At 42.9% G+C, this 23,516-nt stretch overlaps 1 protein-coding gene across 2 annotated transcripts in view; it reads left to right on the top strand.

The window, feature by feature from the left end:
* The window catches only part of LOC133390534 (cytochrome P450 2D15-like), a 30,038-nt gene extending 15,850 nt beyond the window's left edge, over positions 1–14,188 (top strand). For both annotated transcript variants that reach the window (XM_061639326.1, XM_061639325.1), the window contains 6 exons: positions 5,953–6,113; positions 8,050–8,226; positions 8,428–8,569; positions 9,649–9,836; positions 10,680–10,821; positions 13,114–14,188. In XM_061639326.1, the coding sequence (XP_061495310.1) occupies positions 5,953–6,113; positions 8,050–8,226; positions 8,428–8,569; positions 9,649–9,836; positions 10,680–10,821; positions 13,114–13,292 (989 nt within the window). In that variant the 3' untranslated portion in view covers positions 13,293–14,188. The remainder of the gene's footprint in view (positions 1–5,952; positions 6,114–8,049; positions 8,227–8,427; positions 8,570–9,648; positions 9,837–10,679; positions 10,822–13,113) is intronic.
* The last annotated feature ends 9,328 nt before the right edge of the window (positions 14,189–23,516 follow it).

Genomic DNA, 23,516 nt, shown 5'->3' with positions numbered 1-23,516 from the left:
TGGGTAATGTATGGTAATTGACTGAGAGAGAAAGGGCCGCAGAGCTTGGAAAAGTTACTTTTTTGAACTACAACTCCCATCAGCCCAATCCAGTGGCCATGCTGGCTGGGGCTGATGGGAGCTGTAGTTCAAAAAAGTAACTTTTCCAAGCTCTTCAAAGGGGGAGTACATGGGTGAGAAGCTGAAGTATGCTGGATGATGATTGGCTGAGTGGCTGGCTAGCTGAAGGTATAAATGGGGGTTTGTGAGTGATCGGGGGGGCGGTTGGAAGGAGAGAGTTGAGAGAGAGAGGTTGTTGAGTGGGTTGGCAGAGTTCTGAGGGAAGTTTGGATTGGATTTGGCTGATATTTAAAGAGGATATATATATGAAACCATACGCTTGTGAAACATTCCTACAGTAATCTCGTTATTTCCTGTTATTAGTAAATAAATACTTATTTGGTTTACCAAAGGCCTGATCCTTGGCTGGGGAATATACAGACCAGAAGGGAGGGCAAGGTAATTACCAAGGCTGAACAGAAACAGTATCTAATGGTGGCAGCGGTGAAGGGAGGAATTGTAACAAGTCAAGTATCCAGAGCAACCCAGAGTTGTATGCTTTTTATATAAAGATACAAGGGGGTTGGGAACAGCATAAGCACGCAGTCGCAAAAGTAACCAGCTAGAGAGAGACTCAGGCAAAGTCTCTGGGAGTATTGGTTACAGGACATGACTGGTGGTGTTGCCTAGCAGTGGGATCTAGTGAGATCTGTGCTAGAGCGGAGTGAGAAACCATATAAAGGACGTTCCGGACTGGTGGTGTCCCTGGTGGTGCCTAGTGAAAGGCAGTAGCCACAAGCAGGTGGGAACCTGACAGGGAGAGCCAGGGAAGGGCGTCACAGGGACACATTGACTGACCGAGATGAAATAAAAGGAAGATGGAAGCAATACACTGAAGAACTCTATCAAAGAGATGCCAGAATGACAGATTCTTTCATGGAGGAACCGTATGATGAAGAACCAGAAATTTTAGAATGTGAGCTGAAATCTGCTCTTAAAATACTTGGAAGAAACAAATCACCAGGAACAGATGGCAGACCAATAGAGTTGATACAAGCTACTGAGACTGAATCTGTCCAAATTTTGACTAAAATTTGTCAAGAAATATGGAAAACTAAACAATGGCCCACAGACTGGAAGCGTTCCATATACATCCCAATTCCAAAAAAAGGAGATCCCAGGGAATGCAGTAATTATCAAACTATTGCCTTAATATCCCATGCAAGTAAAGTAATGCTCAAGATTCTACAACAAAGGCTCTTACCATATATGGAGCAAGAAATGCCAGATGTCCAAGCTACATTTAGAAAGGAAAGAGGCACCAGAGATCATATCGCAAACATACGTTGGATAATGGAATGGACCAAGGAATTTCAGAAGGAAATCACCCTGTGCTTTATAGATTACAGCAAAGCCTTTGACTGTGTAGATCATGAAAACCTATGGAATGCTTTAAAAGAAATGGGGGTGCCACAGCATCTGATTGTCTTGATGCGCAACCTATATTCTGGACAAGAGGCGACTGTAAGGATAGAATATGGAGAAACCGATTCGTTCCCCATCGGAAAGCATGTGAGACAGGGATGTATTTTATCACTCTATTTATTTAATCTATATGCAGAACATATCATACAGAAAGCAGGATTGGACCAAGATGAAGGAGGTGTGAAAACTGGAGGGAGAAATATCAACAATTTAAGATATGCAGACGATACCATACTACTTCCTTTTCTTTCTGATTAGCTCGTAGGATGCTGGAGACCTAGAGACCTTGCTGGGACCCTGCTCCCAAGGGTACATAAGATACCTAACTATTTAAAAGCGGACTTCCGGCGGAAGATGGCATCGGCTATGGATGTGCTTTCAAACACCCTCTGGTTACTGCCAAGTTTTGCCTTCAGCGGGTAAGCTTCACCTTTGTTTTAGGCAGCGAATTCAAACTATAACAATCTACAGAGGCTGGAAATACCGCTGAAAGACAGTGGAGGAAATTTGCTGTCAGCTCATGTACGGAAAACAGTTAGAACTCAGAGAGACGCCAGAGCCTCTTCCCTTCCCCCACTGTGATAAGGAGCCAAGTACAAAGACAAGAAGAGCTGATATACCTCCCCCACTTGAACAAACGGGTTTTTGCTAACTAAATAGTAAACTGGCTGGTGCTGTAAGCTTGGAAGATTTACGAGCGGAGACAATCCTATCCCGGACGAAGCACCAAGGCAGGAATGTAGAGAACTTTAACTCTAAATATAACACTGAGCTCCTAACGTCTAGCAGTTTGACTGTCTCCATTCTTGTACATTTCAAGATTTATAACTCTCTTGTTTGCCCTCTATTCTATTGCCACCAAGTTCTTATTCTTTCACTACCTGACTGACCCGCTGAACTCATGGTGTTTACCAGGAAATGATATAGGGAGTTGGGAATTGCACCCTGTACTGCTGAGGCTCCTTTAAATGCGGGGGATTATCAGACTAAAATTACCCAGTTCTTTTCACTCCCCGAGGGAGACCTTGATACAGAAACAAAAGAGTTGCCGACAACTATACTATCTCCCCCAAATGTCAACTTAGACTGGTCCTTGGACCTAAATTACAATCTTGTTGACCTAAAGGAGGACCCTGCTTTGACGGATTTAGCCACGGAATTGGCAGTGGCTGGTTTTTCTACTCCCCGGCAACTCGGAAATGAGCTCAATTTGAAGGATCACTTGGGCAGCCGACCTAATGAACTGCCAACTTGCAGTGGACTCCAGCAGCCACTTACAGACCCTTCTGACCTCCCACCTAAACCCCCAACCACCAAAATATCTCTCGAGGGATGGCTTCTCTTGCTATCGGAAGACCTTGTCTGTGTAAAATCTTTTCTTATGGAGTGCAACAGTCTCCTGACTACCCTGGTGGGATTTTTCCAAAAGCCCACTGGGGATGTGGCTGCCAGCTATAGACAGCGTAACGCAGGCTCTCAAACCATGCCTAATCCACTCCCCAAAATGATGCCCACCAAAACTCAATCCAGTCATCTAACAACTAGCAAGAGAGCGAGTAGCCAATGTGGAAATATTGCTAAGAAAAGTAAAAACGTTAAAAACTCTAAACCTCCTCGCTACAAGATGAGGTTCAACCGGTTGTTTCGGCTACTGGATGGGCCACAGGCGCGGAGTCCTATCCTAAATCCCACCAAGAGAACCAGGCAGAGGGAAATCGCCAGCGCCCCTTTCCCATTTCTTCAGGATACAAGTACTTCCCCTACACCCTTTTCTTCACTGCAACCAGCCCAAGAGCCGTTTCGAGTCATGACAGCGCAAGCCTCAGGAGCTCCACCCCCCGGTAAGAAGCCTCCCTCGCAGGGCCATAGCACAGCTGCCAGGGGGCGTAAAGACAATACTTCTGCCCACTGGAACTTAGTCCTGAATCGGTGCAAGCTGGTATTGACAAACTATCCTAAACCCGCAGGGTTTGCATCACAATTTAAGCGCAAACTCCATCTCCTAGACATTGTGAATCCAGTCCTCCTGAGTCAGCTTCATTCGTCGGACATTGTCTCTGTCAAATATCTGTATTACAATGACAGAAATGCGCGGGCAGTGGTCACCTTTGGGGACCCGAGCTTTTCTAACATAATCTATTCCTGCAGAGACCATCTTGTATCAAGCGGGATTAAGGTTCATAGACTATTTGAGAACATGATGCCTCCTTGGCCTTTAAGGTTTCCATACCCCCAGGAATGTGAGCAGGGCTTTGTGCCCTTTGTATTGCCTGTCCAGGCAGACGTGGCCACTGCCCCTGGGCTAGGGTCCCCTCCTCAAGCTGGAGTCGGCTTGCCGATAGCGCTAACACCTTCAAAGGCAAGGTGCCCAATGCCCGGGATGACACCACCCTTTGACAACGAAGAAAAGCAGTTGGTGGAATCCTTTCTAGCTTTACCTGCTAAAGAACAATCTGAAATTGTTAGGAAACCGGACCTTTTAATAAGGCATCTGGAAAAGCTACAGCTTGAGCAACTTAGCCATACTATGCCAAGACAATCGCAAGAGGGTCAGCTAGCGGCGGCAGCCGTCCACCAAGAAAACGAGAGGAGTCCGCAAGGCCAGGGACTGCCTCCATCTGTCCAATTATCTAAAGAGGAAACTAACCTAAATATCGAGAATGTTAAACCATCTGCCTGTCCCTCGTGGACTGGCATGCGCTTTTTAGAGAGTTGGGAATTGGGCTCCCCAGGGAAGGGACAGGCCCCCCTGGGCATATCCCACATCCATCCAGGGATTATCATCTCCAATGTGAGCAGGCTTAGCCCATCATTGGAGATCATTACCCCCATGGAGGGCTTTTCAAAATGACCAGGGAAAAACCCTCCACCCAAGAACTCCACCAAGCCCCACAGACGGAAATCGAGCATTTATACTTTTCCCAGGGCCGACCTAAGACATAGCCCGGAGATTGTCCTTTCTCCCCCTGATGATACTCACCCCTGCTTGACCAACCCAGTGATTACTTTTACAGGGCAGAAGCAACAGCTGACTAACTTCAAACTTCCCACCTCTTCGGGTTTGCTGTCCATCAAGACACCCTGCGATATGCCCACAGCAGTGTCCTCGGCACCCCCAAGGGAGGATCCCTTGGATGATAATCCCTGTCAGTCAAATTTTTTAAATCTATTATCGTGGAATATCGCAGGATGGTACAACAAGCTGGGGGACCAAGAATATATCTCCAGTCCTTTGACATTGTATGTCTCCAGGAGACCTGGCTCCCAGAATCTAATTCCATCTTGCTGGAGGGCTTCAGGGCCTGGGAGCAGCCAGCCGTGAAAACTACCATACTACTAGCAGAAACCAGTAATGATTTGAAACGAATGCTGATGAAAGTTAAAGAGGAAAGCACAAAAGCAGGACTACAGCTCAACATCAAAAAGACTAAAGTAATGACAACAAAAGATTTATGTAACTTACAAGTTGACAATGAGGACATTGAACTTGTCAAGGATTATCAATACCTTGGCACAGTCATGAACCAAAATGGAGACAATAGTCAAGAAATCAGAAGAAGGCCAGGACTGGGGAGGGCAGCTGTGAGAGAACTAGAAAAGGTCCTCAAATGCAAAGATGTATCAATGAACACTAAAGTCAGGATCATTCAGACCATGGTATTCCCAATCTCTATGTATGGATGTGAAAGGTGGACAGTGAAAAAAATGGATAAGAGAAAAATCAACTCATTTGAAATGTGGTGTTGGAGGAGAGCTTTGTGCATACCATGGACTGTGAAAAAGACAAATAATTGGGTGTTAGAACAAATTAAACCAGAACTATCATTAGAAGCTAAAATGATGAAACTGAGGTTATCATACTTTGGACACATAATGAGAAGACATGATTCACTAGAAGAGACAATAATGCTTGATAAAACAGAAGGAAGTAGAAAAAGAGGAAGGCCAAACAAGAGATGGATTGATTCCATAAAGGAAGCCACAGACCTGAACTTACAAGATCTGAACAGGGTGGTTCACGACAGATGCTCTTGGAGGTCACTGATTCATAGGGTCGCCATAAGTCGTAGTCGACTTTAAGGCACATAACAACAAGAAGAAGATCGGAGATGATGAGATGGACACAAAGAGTGATCACAGCCAACCCAGAAAACAATGTTTAGGGGTGGCATCTCAAAATAGCCCATTCAGGGGAAATCCTAAAGGCAAGAGTGATCCTAAGAGGTTGCAGAACCTATAGTGAAAAGGGGTTGGGCACTTGTCACTTTTTGTTTTACAAAATGTATGTACTATTTTAATCTTCCCTGTCCCAAAATACTGACCATCTGGACACAACCACTGTCTATATTTGTGCAGCAATATGTGTATAATGACAGTCAAACAAGATTGTGAAATATCTATAATCTTTTTAATCTACTCCTAAAACAGGTAACCCCTTTAATCCACAAATCCTTCTAGCCAATGCAGTGAATAATGTAATCTGCATCTTAACATTTGGTGAACGCTTCAATTACAGTGATGAGAAATTCCTGAAGCTAATGCAGTTGACTGATGAGTTATTGAAGACAGTAAACAGCATCCTGTTCCAGGTACCCACATAAATCTGATTGGTTTAAAAAAAAAAAAAAAAGGAAGGCAGACTGTCTAAATAGCAATCTCATTCCATGCCTGAGAAGATCAGGTTTTGTATTGGTTAAACGGACAAACAAACAATTAGCTCACTGGGGAGTTGTCCCATATTATTTGTTGATGCTCTGTGGATGAATGAAGCAAAGAGTGGTAGCAGTAATGGACCTCTAGGAGAGTGGGAAGTACTAATTGAGGGGAGGGAACAACATCACACAGTGCAAATACATCCGAACAAGCACTGCGGACAGGAAATATTGAGAGTACAGTTGAAAGTGCTCAAGTATGGACCAATGTGTATAGAAGTGCAAATAGCAAAACTGGATCTGTGAAACTGCCATGCACATTAACATTCTGGTGTGTACACAGCCTAAAACACCTAGGTCCCTTTCACATGGTACTGCCAAGCCACGTCTTCCCATCCGATATTCGTGCCTTTGATTCTTGGTATTTAAATGCAGGATTTCACATTTGTCTGTTGAATTTCATCTTGTCGATTTCAGTCTAGCATTTCAACCTATGACAATATCATTCTGAATCTTGATTCTGTATTTTATGACAGCTTCATGTTATCTGCAAATGCGGTAAGCATCCCTTCTATTCCTTTGTCCAGGTCATTTATTAAGGTGTTGAAAGGAACAGACCAGGGCCTAAGACAGAGCCATCTGGCTCTCCACTCAAGTCCTCCCTCCAGGTTAATGCAAAGCCATCAAAGAGCACTCAGTGGGCAGGGCCGGATTAAGCTGAGGAGGGCCCCTAGGCCGATTGGTGTTTGGGCCCCCCTATCCCCACGCTTCACCTACCTTTCCATTGTTTTTTGTGGCACGCGCAGATTTGCCATCAATCAAGATGGCGGCCGAGGTTTCCCTAAGGAGCTGAAGCCTCTGCCGCCATCTTTGTTGGTGGCAGCAATGCGCGCACGTGTAGTACGCATGTGTGCCATCAGCCAAGATGGCGGCAGAGGCTTCAGCCCCTTAAGGAAACCTCGGCCGCCATCTTGATTGATGGTAAATCTGCACGCTGCAAAAAACAACGGAAAGGTAGGTAAAGCGGGGGGATAGCGGGGGGATGGTGGTCCGCAGATGCTTCCATGGATCGTGAGCGAAGGGCCCCCTGTAGATCCAGGGGCCCTCAGGCCAGTGCCCCATGGGCTCCCAAGAGCTCCGGGCCCCAGGCTTCAGCCTAATAAGCCTAATGGATAATCCGGCCCTGTCAGTGGGTATGGCTGTTCAACCAGCTGTAGATTCACCTAACAGTGGTATCCTGCCAACATTTTACCAGTTTGTCAACAAGAATATTGTAGAAGGAAAAATTGAAGTTTCTTCTAAGAGCAGTATCATTTTGACAGGAAGAATCTAATTAGGGCAGAGTGAGGACTGAAGGGAAGGGAACGACAATGCAGAAGAGGATCATGAGGAAGCCTGTCAGTGACAGGCCACAGTTATAGAAACATGAGTTAGAAGGGACCTATAAGGCCATCAAGTCCAACCCCCTGCTCAATGCAGGAATCCAAATTAAAGCAAATCCAGCTGCCTCTTGAATGCCTCCAGTGTTAGAGGGTCCACCTGCTCCCTAGGTAATTGGTTCCATTGTCGTACCACTCTAACAGGACATTTTTCCTGATGTTCAGTTGAAATCTGGCTCACTGCAACTTGAGCCCTTTATTCCATATCCTGCACTCAGGGATGATCAAGAAAAGAACCTGGCCTTCCTCTGTGTGACAACCTTTCAAGTACTTGAAGAGTGCTATTGTATCTCCTTTCAGTCTTCTCTCCTCAAGGCTACGCATGCCCAGTTCTTTCAGTCTCTCAAATGTTTTGGGGTGGTCTGATTATTTCCCCAGAAGAATATTGATAAGTGTCAGCTGATATCCTCCCTGTCCAATGTTCTTATTCCTAGGTGGTGTCAATGATACCCGGTATGTCCTATATTTCTCGTGGACCTCACTGTAAAGTTGTGAAATGTTATCAAGAAATTCAAGTCATGCTAAGAGAAATTGTGAATGAGCACAAGGATTCACGGGATCCAGCCTTTGCAAGAGATTTTATTGATGCATTCTTGGAGGAGACAGAAAAGGTAGGGTGGAATTTACAGACATTATCATCATCATCATCCACTGAGGTGCACTGCCCCCCTCAATCAGCACTGAACTGGATAGATCAATGGTCTGTCTCAGTATAAGCCAGCTTCCTGTGTTCTTATGTTCTCTTTGTTTTTTTTAAAGCAAGTCCATCTCACACAACTACATTCCACTTCCTCTTATTTTGTGTCCTTCAGACAAAAGGGGACCCAGACACCAGTTTCAATGAGGACAACCTTCTAATTCTAAATGTTGAACTTTTTATTGGAGGCACACTGTCAACAGCTGCCACTTTGCAGTGGGGACTGCTCTTTATGGTTCTGTATCCTGACATCCAGAGTAAGTAATGAAACCTGATGATGTGCCATTCTACCACAGACAACACAGTAAAGTATAATTAGCACACACTATCTTCTGTCTGAGAGCCAGTGTGGTGTAGTGGTTAAGGTGTTGGACTACGACCTGGGAGACCAGGGTTCAAATCCCCACACAGCCATGAAGCTCACTGGGTGACCTTGGGCCAGTCCCTGCCTCTCAGCCTCAGAGGAAGGCAGTGGTAAACCCACTCTAAATACCGCTTACCACAAAAACCCTATTCATAGGGTCGCCATAAGTCAGGATTGACTTCAAGGCAGTCCATTTCCATTTTCATCTTCTGTCTGCATTCATACACATGTACATACAGAAACATCATGGGGAGGGAAGCACTCTGTTGTACAGGGCATATCCAAAGGATGCCTTTTCAATAGGTATTTCATGAGGCAGAAAACTCCTGTTAGCTCATATCAACAGACCATTCATGGCTCTTAACTAGCAATCTGCCTATCAAAGGAATGGTCAGCAGAAGCATATAAGAATACACTCTGGACAAAATGAATAAGAGTACATGATCTAATACATGTTCAGTCTTAGTGCAGGGCTGCCTAACACCCACTTCAGGGACCTGATCTAGCCCCCAAGAAAATTCCTCTGGATCCCAAGACCCAAGCCATTTTAGAGGCAGGGGCAAAAAGGCATTTTATTTTTAAATAGACATAGTGTTGAAATGGGCAGAGCCCATTGCCCTGATGGGGATGCAAATTGCTTCCTCCCTGGATCTGCATGGAACAGCTAAGGGAGAGGAGGTTGTGTGCCCTGTGTATATGTCTGAAATTCTAAGCAGACCAGTGGAAGCCATGCAGCAGAATGCTTGGAAATTAAGAGCTGTATTCAACTAAGTCCTATTCAGAATAGTAGACCCAGTGAAATCAGTGAACCTTAGTTAGTTGTGTCTATTAACTTCAGTGGGTCCACTCTGAGTAGGGCAAGCACTGAATACTACCCTAAAATCTCAGAACTTATTTATGGAACAGAATGAAGGCAAACCACTTGTCCCTACATTTAAACACACCTCCACGTCTAATGATTATTACTTCCAGAAAAAGTCCACAAGGAAATTGACATGGTACTTGGGAGGAACAAGTGGCCCATCACAGAGAACCAAGCAAATATGCACTACACAAATGCTGTGGTCCATGAAATTCACCGTTATGCAGATATTACTCCTCTTACAATACCTTATCTGATGCGCAAAGATACAGAGATCCTTGGATTCTTCCTCCCTAAGGTACAAACTCTGCAGCCTCTTTTCATTTATTTATTAAATTTATATCCTTCCTCCCAAAAGGAGGCCAGGGTGGCAAAGGATAAAACAACAAAAATGTCTTACAGCAAAAAAATCTCAAAAACATATTTAAAAAAAAAAAACTCTAGAAGGTAGGTAGATAGTTTAACTCTACACCTATTGTATGATCCCAGCTTTGCAACTTGTTATACTAGCAGCTGGTCTTGCCCTTCCCAACATACTTAAGGCATGCTGTTCATCTCTCTTTTCAATGGCACATATCACTCAGGGCTGGGCTGCAACCAGGACTCTGAGATGAGCCAGGAGCCATGAGACAAATGGGACTAAATGGGACTATAGAGTAAGACTGAATCCCACCAACACCACCAACACCAAAAAACAGAGGCAAAAGGAAGGAACAAGCCAGGACCAAAAGATACAGGAACATGGTAGAGTTCAGGAAGACACTGTTGCTGCCCCCTCCATTGTTGGACTGCAACTCCCATTAGCCCCAGCCACTATGGCTAACAGTCAGGGATGATAGGAATTGTAGTCCAACAATATCTGAAGAGCCACAGATTTCCTACCCCTGGCTTCACCGGAACAGGAAGCCCTCTTAAATTCCTTTCTGTGTGGGAAGATTCAATAGCTGTCCTATGTAGGAGGTGTCAGTCCAAGGCCTGAGAATAGTAAACTGCATATGAAGATGCTGTAATACACAGTTCAGTGGCCCACCTCACAGATCCCAAACCCAAACACTCCCAGTTAAGACCCAGCAGCTTCTGACAATACTTCTTAATCAGATATAATAACAGGAACTAATTTATTTGTTTCTTTGGATTGTAGAAAACATTAGTTGTTCCCAACCTCTCCTCTGTGCTGAAGGATGAAACTATGTGGGAGAAACCATTCCAGTTTTATCCAGAGCACTTCTTGGATGCAGATGGCCATTTTGTGAAGCAGGAAGCTTTCTTGCCTTTTTCTCTAGGTAAATCTAAGAGGGGGGAAAAGGGTAGAAGAAAATATGTGTTGTAAGAAAGAGCTGTTGCCAGTGTTGTCGCTCCCAGACAACCTGTTTTTGAGCATTCATCCTGATTTGTTTGCGAAGATGTCAGACGATATTGCATCAAACAAGTGTTGTCCTACACTTTCCAGTGCATTTCCCCATCACTTTCCTTATCACAAAAAGTATGATTTTGGGGGGAGTGCATTTTTCAAACAAGAGCTCTCCACACCATACCTTTAAAGCACATGGCTTCTCCCAAAGAATCCTAGGTAGTGTTGTTTCTTTAGGGTGCTAGGAAATGTAGTTCTGTGAGGGGTAACCTACAGTTCCCAGGATTCTTTGGGGGAAGCCATGTGCTTTAAATGTATAGTGTGGATGCACTACTGCAAAATCTGAATTTTCTGGTTGTTGTTGTTATGTGCCTTCAAGCCAATTACGACTTATGAAGACCCTATGAATCGGCAACCTCCAATACCAACTGGCATGAACCACCCTGTTCAGGTCTGTGGCTTCCTTTATGGAATTAATCCATCTCTTGTTTGGCCTTCCTCTTTTTCTACTCCCTTCTGTTTTTCCAAGCATTATTGTCTTTTCTAGTGAATCATGTCTTCTTGTTATGTGTCCAAAGTATGATAACCTCAGTTTCATCATTTTAGCTTCCAGTGATAGTTCTGGTTTAATTTGTTCTAACACCCAATTATTAGTTTTTTTCGCAGTCCATGGTATGCGCAACGCTATCCTCCAACACCACATTTCACGTCCAACTTTCACATCCATACATAGAGATTGGGAATACCATGGTCTGAATGATCCTGACTTTAGTGTTCAGTAATACATCTTTGCATTTGAGGACCTTTTCTAGTTCTCTCATAGCTGCCCTCCCCAGCCCGAGCCTTCTTCTGATTTCTTGACTATTGTCTCCATTTTGGTTCATGACTGTGCCAAGGTATTGATAATCCTTGTTCAATGTCCTCATTGTCAACTTGTAAGTTACATAAATCTTCTGTTGTCATTACTTTAGTCTTTTTTGACGTTCAGCTGTAGTCCTGCTTTTGTGCTTTCCTCTTTAACTTTCATCAGCATTCGTTTCAAATCATTACTGGTTTCTGCTAGTAGTATGGTATCATCTGCATATCTTAAATTATTGATATTTCTCCGTCCAATTGCCACACCTCCTTCATCTTGGTCCAATCCCACTTTCCGTATGATCTGTTCTGTGTATAGATTAAACAACTAGGGTGATAAAATACACCCGTCTCATACCCTTTCCAATTGAGAATCAATTGGTTTCTCCATATTCTGTCCTTACAGTAGCCTCTTGTCCAGAGGATAGGTTGCGTATCAGGACAATCAGATGCTGTGGCACCCCCATTTCTTTTAAAGCATTCCATAGGTTTTCATGATCTACACAGTCAAAGGCTTTGCTGTAATCTGTAAAGCACAGGGTAATTTTCTTCTGAAATTCCTTGGTCTGTTCCATTATGCAACGTATGTTTATGATATGATCTCTGGTGCCTCTTCCCTTTCTAAATGCAGCTTGGACATCTGGCATTTTTCGCTCCATATATGGTAAGAGCCTTTGTTGTAGAATCTTGAGCATTACTTTACTTGCATGGGATATTAAGGCAATAGTTCGATAATTACTGCATTCCTTGGGATCCTCTTTCTTTGGAGTTGGGATGTATATGGAACGCTTCCAGTCTGTGGGCCATTGTTTTCTTTCCCATATTTCCTGACAATTTTTTGTCAAAATTTGGACAGATTCAGTCTCAGTAGCTTGTATCACCTCTATTGGTCTGCCATCTGTTCCTGGTGATTTGTTTCTTCCAAGTATTTTAAGAGCAGCTTTCACCTCACATTCTAAAATGTCTGGTTCTTCATCATACAGTTTCTCCATGAATGAATCTGTCATCCTTACATCTGTGTTATAGAGGTCTTCAATGTATTGCTTCCCTTAGGCACTACAAATAAATAAATAAATAAATAAATATGTTTTCCTGGCCTGGCATACTCAAATTCTGAGAAGAAATCCCATCTGCTGAGGTGGATTCTGTACCCTTTTTCAAAATGGATCCATGCAGCAGGGTAGCCATCCCCAACCTGATGCCCTCCAGATGTGTTGTACTACAACCCCTATCATTAACAACCATTGGCCATGCTGAGTGTTGAGGGCGATGAACTTTTAGTCCAAAATATCTGTAGGGCACCAGATTAGGGAAAGCTGCAGCAGGGATATCTCAGTGACTGATAATATTGCTTTTGGTCCTCTTTCAGGTCACCGTACCTGTCCAGGAGAACAATTGACAAGGATGGAGATCTTTATCTTTTTCACCAGCCTCCTGCAGAATTTCACCTTCTGTATCCCTGATGGCCAGCCCAGACCACAAGAGGATTCTGAATATAATCTTGCAAGGTTTCCACACGCATTCGAGATTTGTGCCATTTCTAGATGAATGAATCAGCTCTAGCCTGAGCTTCAGCTACAGTGAACAGGACAGGAATTACTACTTACCGCCATCATAGCAGGTGTTTTTGAGTATTAGGCATGTTGGGACTAGTTGTATTTGCAACCTTAAAATGGACTATCCAACCAGTCAGAACAAATTTTATCCTAATTCTCATAGGATTATCCCAAATAAGAATGAATTTAAAATAACAGACCTGCTACTTAATGTTTCACAAACACAGAATGGTTTATGTGGCACATTTTTCCTCACTGGGCTTCGGCTCAACAACTGGGGTTACACTAATTGTTCATTTGGTTGTGTTAGGTTTGGAAATAATATGGATTTGGTAAAAAGAGATGTCGGTTCATTTCCTGGTGACCTGTCTAGAAACATTCCAGTGGCTGAGTGAATAAAAGCCTGATTAAACTGGACATGTGCCTTGCTCCTATTTTTACTGTGCATATCTATATTTTTGTTTCACATAATGCTTCTAGTGGTATCTTAAAAGAATGCTTATACTGCATTTATATGGTTGTAGACCTTGACATGCATACCCCTACCAAAAGTAGAAGATGAAACCTGAGTGTTATTCTTAGTTTAATGATCCCCCTTGTAACTGAACCTCCCTTGCAGCTATCTGTCTTTCGTTCCCTTGACAACCGAGTCCTTATCTCAAGGTCGTAGAAACTATGCAAGCCTCTGTCTCTAAGAAGGCAAGATGTTCCTGGCTTTTGTTATCCTAAAGCACCCCTCTTTCTATATCTAAGATATTACTTTGTCTGCTCCCCATTTCTGTAACCATTGGGGAAACTATATAATCTGCTGCATTTTAATAAACGGGGTTCCCACTTCTGAAAGGCAACTTGCTTGCAGGTCTTGGGACACCTTTGCAAAGGTAAACAGTGTGTGTGTGTATGTTATTTCCTGGCCTCTGGCAATAGGTTATTGCTCTCAACTCCGCACCTTCCCGGGTGTATGCGAGCTGAGTAGACAGTGACAGCTTGCGTGTTGGGTTTGGACCCAACAGTTGTAACAGACCCAGCTAGGATCCCTTAACAAAGAAACTGCTTTGATGTTTTTAGCAGTCCCCTTTTTCTGCAGACTCAAATTTTGCCATTATAAAATGACAGGATTGGACAGGATCCCCAAAACCTATATAGTCCAACTCCAATCTCAGTATTGGGAAACAATAAACAAGGTGAAAGAATGTAGCTCTCTAAAAACATCAGCTGACTGTTGGTGGTAACTAGCAAGTAAACTAGTTAAACTAAGAGTAAGGAATCTCAGGTCTGAAAGCAGCCCTCCAGGACTCACCCCAGACTGTGCCTCTTACCAGCCCTGTTCCTCCTCACTCTTGAGTGCTTTTGTTTGAATGGAATGTGTCCTCAAATTGTCATAATGCCTCTTGCTTGCTGAATGAAAGATGTGTGTGTGTGTGTGTGTCTAGGTTCATGTAAATCTCTAGTTTTTGCTTGACTGGAATGCAGTTTATTGACTATTGTATAAAGAGTTACATTAAGTCTATTTCTCTGCCACTGACAGCGATCCAGCTCCAAGATAGTGGTGAAGCTTGAACTAACCACAATGTGCTGTACCATATAGCCTAAATAATACATCTATTAAGGATGTAGCCCTTAAAAGCTGCAATTTCCCAGCACTTTGGAGCTTGAGTAAACATGGAAATCCCTTAACACAACATGTCAAATCAAAAAAGCTTTCATTAATTGAATTTTATTACATCTTGTGAACCCTCTGATCAGGCAAACCTGAAATTGAAAATTAGAAACTCAGTGGGGGAAAAAAGGAAGAAATGTCATTATTAATAAGAAATTACACACCATTTAAAAGGGTAAGACACCACATGCAACACATCTTATGCCCATTGCTTTTTGGTTAAAAAATCAGGTGCCTGTACTTGTACCTTGTTAAAAGTGCTGTGGGAGCCAGGCCAGCTCCCAATAGTTGCCATGGGCAGCCAGAAAAAGAGTGCTGATACTTGGTATTGGTGACTGCTATCACAAAAAAGCCCTGATTATGCCTATCAAGAGGCTAACTTATTAAGTGAAAAATAGTTTTAAAAAATCTGATGAAGATGCCAAAGGTTCATAACTTATCTGAAAAAATCCCAGATGTCTTCTGCTGTTTTTGAGTTTTCCCTCCTTCCACACAGAAAGCATAACTGAAAAATTTCTCACCTTCCCCAGTTATGACTAAGATTTTCCCTCTGTGACAAAATGATTATTGTCCATGTGAAAAAGTCCTGTTTATTTGAAATACACTTTAATGGGTACTGTATAAGGCGTTCTGACATTTGTATTGTAATGTATTTGAAGTTGGACGTTTTTTGTCTGTTCCAGTGAAAGTTGGTTTAACTGGCACTTGCCACTTTGACTGACAGCTGTGAAGAAGGGTTGGTGTAATTCTCAGTATTCAAATGAAGACATCCATCGGTGGGTGCAGGTTTAGAATTTTCAGTTAGATGGCCTGATTGGTTGGGGCTAGACTAGAGGCCAGAAAAACTAGTGTATATTTGGCTGGGTGCTGGTTACATGGCTTAGGCTGACGAGACATGGGGAGAACTTTGAAGCAGCTTGGATTGTTGGTCTCTGCTAGCGACTGGTAGGAATGCCAAGGAGAAAATTTCCAGGGCACTAAAGCAAGACAAACCTGCACTTCAGTAGGGCGGTGAAGGCCAATAGACCAATAGGTCCATAAACGATTGGAAAAAGAGGCTCCCAGCAGAGTCCTCAGTGTTTGTGAGGCTTCACTGGTGTGGAGAGAATAAATGGGCAATTTGGCTAAAGGGTCTTAATCGGCTAATGGCTTCCTTAAAGCTGCCTTAGACATTAATAGTTGAAAAACAGCTGTTGGTATTTAAAGTGGTAGTAACAAGTTAACAAACCGTATGCTCATTTAACGATGCAGTACTTTTTTTAAAGTAACCACATAGGTTTGTGCACTTAATAATCTTGGATCTGGCTTTGTACCATGCTTATACCCAGTTACCAGGTTATTGGTAAGTTAATGGGAGCAAGTGAGACAGAGGGTCCATCCATACCTCCTTTTAATCTGTTATCTAAGCCCCTTGTGTTTCCATTAATCCGCTGGCGTCCATGTGATGTTCCCCGCCATTTTGGACTTTCTCATACTTAAATCCATGTTTCCCCTGCACTGCTATAAACTGATTATTACTGCTATCCTGATTATTAACCGCTGTAGCATCTGTAGTGAGGATATCTTGATACTTTTGTTTTGCATTATGGGCGGATCACAGGAGTAGGTACCACCCTTTGTCCATACCTCCTTCTTCTTCCTTACAGCTCATTCGTGCTTCTGTTACTGAACCTGGGCACTTCCTTCTCCCTTCTGCAGCTATATTGCATTGCTTATTGTTTTCCCATTTTTTTATCTATATTTTGTGTTCAAATGTAAAAGTAATTATTTAGTCAAACAAAGCATCACTTTTCTTTTTAAAAGCTGTTTTGCTGTATTATGTCAACTCAAAAACAATTGACTATTCCTTGAAAACACGGAATGCACCTCTTTCTGTCTCAACAAAGATTTATACTACAAAGGTTTATATTGTATTAATAACTTTTAAGTACTATATACTGTACTCTATGTAATAGCCCACATAAAGGGTTTTGAGTAAATAACTTTTTTGTTGTTGTTTTTACTTCGTTTTGTGCTCAATCAAAAAAATCAATTATTTACAAATTCTGGTGACTGGCCTGGCCTGAGGGCACTTAAACTTTCTTGCTAGAAGCAAGTAGGCTAGATTAAATGTTCCTTACTCAGGGTCTCTAAGCAGGTGAGAAGGAATGATCCCGTCACTTCAGCTGGACCTAGAAACACCCTAATTTAGCTAAGATTTCTATCTTAATTTCCAGTCAGAGAAATTTTTTGTCTGAGTGGTATGCTCCAAGCAACTGTGGTTGATGCTTAATGTATCATGCTTAATGACATCACTAGGGGCTGCCCCTTATAATATCACTAGGGCCCACCCTATGACATCACTAGGGCTTGCCTCTGAAATCTCAGGGTTTGGAATGCTTCTGACCTGGCAACCCTAGGCCTGAGCGATGTCACCAGGGTGGGCCCTAGTGATGTCATTAAGCATCAACCACAGTTGCTTAGTGCATGCAATTCAAACAAAAACGTCTCTGATTGGAAATTAAGATAGAAATCTTAGCTAAAGGGTGGAGCCTAGGTAGGGAACATTTAATCTAGCCTACTTGCTTCTGGCAAGAAGGGTTTAAGTGCCCTCAGGCCAGCCCAGTCAACAGAAGGCCATTGTAGGAAGAAAGGAGCCTAGTGTTGTGGAGATGTTAGATGGGAGCACTCAGGAGTAAAGATGGATGCCCCTGAAGACTGCAATTCTAAACACACTTACTAAGCACCATAGAACTAAACAGGACTTACTTCTGAGTAGATATGGTTTGGATTGTGCTGTTGGTAAAGTTTGACTAGGGATCCTCTGCAAAGATATTCATATCCAAGTAGGGTTGTGTTTTTTATCTGTTTTTAACTCGTTGGTTTTATTATTTTGAATGTTTTTAAATACCTGTCTCTAACTGTTTTTGCCTATAATTGTATTGTTTTAATTCTTTCTGTAAGCTGCTGTGAGATTTTTTACAACAAAGCAATACATAAATGTTGTAAATAAAATACATAATAAATTTTGGAGTCACTGTGGCCCTTGGGTCTCTTTCCACTTTTAGGAATAAAGGAATCTGCATTATACCGACTTGGGCCATTTGGTACCATCTAGCTCAGTACTCATGACATGGACTAGCATTGGTTCTCCAGGATTCCAGGCAATAGTATTTTCCAGAAATTGAATTTTGGACCTTTGCATGCAAAGCATATGCCCTTTCACTGAACTGTAGCGCTTCTCCTGTTTAAAAAAGTATATTTTTAAATTATTATTTTCAATTCACTAATGAATGCACAAGAGCCAGTGTGGTGTAGTGGTTAAGGTGTTGGACTATGACTTGGGAGACCAGGGTTCAAATCCCCACACAGCCATGAAGCTCACTGGGTGACCTTGGCCAGTCACTGCCTCTCAGCCTCAGAGGAAGGCAATGGTAAACCACCTCTGAATACAGCTTACCATGAAAACCCTATTCATAGGGTCACCATAAGTCGGGATCGACTTGAAGGCAGTACAACCCACAATGAATGCACAGCATACCTAGGGCAGATCCACATCATTCATTTAAAGCACATTCCACACACATTTGAAGCACATGAATCACACCACAGAATCATGGGAACTGTAGTAAAGGGTGGTGGGAACTATAACTGTGAGGGAGAAAACTACACTTCCTAGGATTCTTTAGGGGAAGTCATGAGAGTTGGATGTGCTTTAAATGTATTGTGTGGATTTACTTAATAAACTTTGCCTACATGTAAATCGTTTTAATTAATTGTTTTTTAAATGGAAATTGAGCTATAAAGTGTACTGTGTGACCATGGGCTACTCGCCATCTCTCAGCCTATCTACCCCTCAGGATGAAAACAACAGAGGGGAATCATTACCACCCCAAGGAAAAATGGTACACTTAAAATGTAGAAGAAATAATAATGTACAACCATAGTGTGAAATCAGATACTTATCAGATAATAATATGAAGAAATACTGTATTTATATAAGCATGACTATCAAAGATGTTTATTATTTACACAACCTGTAAAGATATTTATAGTGCAATCCTATGTTTGTTTAGTCAGAAGCAAGTCCCAATATATTCAATGGGGCTTACTCAAACAGGGAAGCATGCACAGAACTGCAACGTCAAGTAACAAGGACCTTCATTCACCCAACCCATAATTCAGAATCACGCCACTTTAAGCTGTTTTGCAACTGTTTATACTTGTTTTTATGGTTATTGGATTTTAAAGGGATTTATTTCTTTTTGTGAGCTGCCTTAGTTTCCAGCCCTACCTCACAGGGTTGTTTGGAAAACTCCATACACACACACACACACAGTGGAGATATAAAAATACATACATTCCATATAATAGCTTATTGTCAAAACTAGTAGGTCACTGCAGAACATTTTTTAAAATCAGTATTAGTTTCCTACATAATAAAATCAGTGATACCTATGTAAGCCCTGCCTAATCGTTTTAAAAATAAGATTGCAGGGGGAGAGAAAGATTTATAGCACAAACACAATCCTTTGCTATGTTCACTCAAAAGTCCTATTAATTTACAACATAATCCTAACCATGTCTATTCAAAACTAAATCCTATTGAATTCAATGGGATTTACTACAGGTATGTGGGATTAGCATTGCAGCTTTACTTCCAGAAAAGGGAGTATTGGATTAAAGCTTCATATTGGGAAGGTTTTCAAACCACTGCTATCTTCAACAGCCCAGGAAAATCTAAATTTGTTTGACTCCTGCACACAAGAGAGAAAAAGACCGAAAGCTATATATTTACTCAGTTTATGAGATTTTCAGATAAGCAGGAAAAAACAACAGTTTTCTGGCCTTGTGAAATGGTCTAGCTACTGCCTTGTCAATCACAACCCTGATTTCACTTATTGGCTAACAACCTGAAAGGGCGGGATTATAGCAGCCAGCTACGAGCTCATTTAATAGAAGTTGTGGGGGGGGCTGACGTTTTGGTGTATATCTCTTGAACCAGACCACATAGAAAGTTAATTTTTTTAAAATGAAAGTTGAGAGTCCAGAGATTAAGGTGACTCACCCGGAGACTCAGAGATTACCCCAAATATCTGGAGTCTCTGGGAAAAAAGACCTGGCCACTCTACTCTGACCCTATATCTTTAATTCTCTACCGGAGTTCTGGATCTTTTTTAATCTACATAAATACAAACCCGTGCATGCGCATCAGTTCAAAAAATTGGATATACATTTTTGTGCTCTTCCAAGGGTATGCCAGTACAGAAAAATGTGAAAAAGCAAAGGACCTTTAAGGACCAATCACCTTAAAGGGCTGGACTTAGAAGTACGACAAAATGCGAAAGCAAAATAGACAAAATAAATAAATAAAATGCCCACATGATGTCTGAAACTTCGGGTTTTAAAAAATAAATTTGAGCTCAAACAGGACATGTATGGATCTCGAGGCCACCAACCAAGTATGGAAAACGTGGGTTATTAAAGTTAGTTATGAATGGGTCCTAAGGCTGCAATCCAATACACCCAATGGAGCTTACTTCTGAATAAACATGTACTGGATTGCAGCCTAAATGGTGGTAGCAGCACGGATTTAGGAGAACCATTAGAGTGGAAGTTGGCTTTTATTACAGAGTAAATAAATACCCCCTTCCCTCCACAGTCCATTTTAAAGTTCTGGTTTATGTTTACTGCTATAGTATATTAGAGATCTGATAAGGGTTCCTCACAGAATGGCTACCATTTGAAGTAAAAGACTGATATGGAAGGAGATGGTCTTCTTATCCCTTTCCTGTCACACTAGTTTTCTACTAAAATCAACCTCCTGAGCAGCATCTACTTACACTGGGGAAAAGGTTTCAGCAGTGGAGAAGATATGGGAAGTGTGGTGCAGGTGTCACAGACAGATGAGGCAAAATGAAGCTTAATTCAGATAAGAAAGAGGTACAGTGGGTAGGAAATCTGGGGATCTGCACCAAGGTGTGTGATCAGTGTTGGATGGGGTTGCACTTCTCCAGAAGGAAGTGTTCAGCTTGAGGTTCTCCGGGATCTAGGGCTCTCTGTGGACATGCAAGTGGTGTTAGTTGTCTGAAGTGCCCTTTATCAGCTTAGGCTGATTCACCAGCTCCATCCCTCAGGCCACTTCCAGGTTTCTGGGGGCCCTCAGGCAGTGGCCCCTCACCACCACAGCGCCAGGCCTGCTCACCTCCTCCCACCACCTGTCTTTGTTGCTGCAGAGGCCCGCAGGCGCCACTACTGCCTCCTCCTCCTCCTCAGTGCTTGCCCATCCCTTCAGTGGCTAAAGCTCTAGGTGCTCCATTGCAAACCTTTCTGCAGCCACTGCCACCAGAAGCACATCGGGCCTCCATGGCGCAGGAAACTTCACCTTGTAGACACTGTAGCCGCAGCAGTGTCTGTGAGATGAAGTTTCTTGCGCCATGGAGGATCTTCCAAGGGAATGGGCTCCGATGTGCTTCCGGTGGTGGTGGCTGCAGAGGTGCTTGCAGCGGAGCATCCAGAGCCTCCAGCCATTGAAGGGATAAGCAAACCCTGAGAAGGAGATAGCAGGCCCCCACAGCAATGAACACGGGAGGAGGTGACCAGGCCAGGTTGTGAGGGAACCCTATGAGTTCATGAGCACTCAGGCCAGTGCCTGTCCTGGCTGCCCTCTCTAGAAAAAGCAAACTTTGGCACAGACATTTCTGCCCTCGTTACACCTACAATAGACTACTATAGTACTCTTTGCCTGGGGCTGCCTTTGCCGGTGGTTTGGAAACTTCTGGTAGTGCAGAATGCAGTTGTTTGTGGGGTTTAGCCTATCAGAGAATGTAACCCTGATTCTGTACCAGCTGAACTGGTTGCCAGTGTGTTTCCCAGCTCATTTTAAAGTGCTGAGAACTTTAGTTGTTACAGTATCTTTTAAACCTTTAATGGCTTGGTTGCAAGTTATCTGAAGGCCCATCTGCCTTCTACACGTGAATATAAGATGAGACCTGCTGGACCAGGCCAAAGACCGCCTAGCCTGGCGTTCTGTTCTCACAACGGCTAACCAGATGCCTATGGGAACCCTTGTGTTCTCCCAGCAACTGATCTTCAGAGGCATAATGCCTCAAAAGTTGCAGTGGAACATAGCCATCTTGGTTACTAGCCATTGATAGACTTATCTCCCATGAATTTGTCTAATCCTCTTTTAAAGCCATCCAAGTTGTTGGCCAATACTACCTCTTGTGGGAGCAAATTCCATAGTTTAACTATGTGCTGTGTAAAGAAGTGCACACTTAGAGGCAGTATGCTTTTGAATACCAGTTGCTGGAAACCACAGGAGGGGAGAGTGTTGCTGCACTGAGGTCCTGCATACGGGCTTCCCACAGGCATCTGGTTGGCTACTGTGAGAACAGGATGCTGGATGAGATGGGCCACTGATCTGATCCAACAGGCAATAGGACTTCCCCCCCTCCCCACATGGCATTCCCAAATCTTCTCTGGAAGGTTGGGCAAACCCCCAGAACAGATGGGTGGGGAGGAGAGGGAAGATTTCAGTTCTGCAAGGAGAAATCTTGCACTAATGGAACATTCACCTTTGTGCTACGTTACATACAACCCTAAATTCTCATGTTCTTGTTTTTGTCTGTTCTGAATCTTTCAACATTCAGCTTCATTGGATGACCTCAAGTTCTAATATTATGAGAGATGGGGGGAAACATCTCCCTATCCACTTTATCCACACCTTCCATAATTTTGGGGTAGAACACACTCAATGTTCTGCCAGTTCCAATGCATCTCTATCTTTCTCTTCTGAAAATGGGGGTACCTGATGCTAGTGAAACCCCACCCCTTTTTACTGTAAAACCCCGTGGGAACAGCTTCAGTGTGGTTTTTTTTAATTATGCTTCAAAGAGATTTCGCAACTGATCAGCAGATCAACTTGTTCCCCCTCCAGGTGTGGCTAATGGAAACGCTTTGATCTGGCAGCTAGTGCGTTTACAGCCTTATACATCTTTATCATGTTCCCTCTTACTCACCTTTTCTCTAAATGAAAAAAAAAGCAATTATTGTAACCTTTCCTCACAGGGAAGTTGCTTAAATCTCTTGATCATTTTGGCTGCCCTTTTCTGAATCTTTTCCAGCTCTACAATATCCTTTTTGATATGATGCAACCAGAACTGTACACAGCATTCCAATTATGGTGCACCATAGATTTGCATAAAAGCATTATGATTTTGGCAGTTTTCAGTTCCTTTCCTAATGATCCCTAACATATGAACCTATCCAGGCCTTAAGATTAGCTACAGAGACCCTCCTAAAATGCCTACCATTAACATCCATTAGGTTGGCAGGTACAGGAGTCAAGGCCTTTTCAGTGGTGGCCGCATCTGTGTGGAACTCCCTCCCATGCAGGCTGACCCCAGACATTTTGCTGTCTGAAGTGAAGGACAAGATGCCTCCTCATTCCCATACAGAAGCTAACAAGGCTGGCAGTTGAATCTTACACGGACTGACAATGTTCTCTACTACACCTGAGGACATCGGGTTAGTGTATGGGATACACATAAAGATGCATGGTACATACTGCTCTAT

Source organism: Rhineura floridana, chromosome 8 (assembly GCF_030035675.1).
Source record: "Rhineura floridana isolate rRhiFlo1 chromosome 8, rRhiFlo1.hap2, whole genome shotgun sequence".
Lineage (NCBI taxonomy): Eukaryota > Metazoa > Chordata > Lepidosauria > Squamata > Rhineuridae > Rhineura > Rhineura floridana.
Note: the sequence above shows the minus strand (reverse complement) of the source record. Positions and strands in the feature narration are given on the sequence as shown.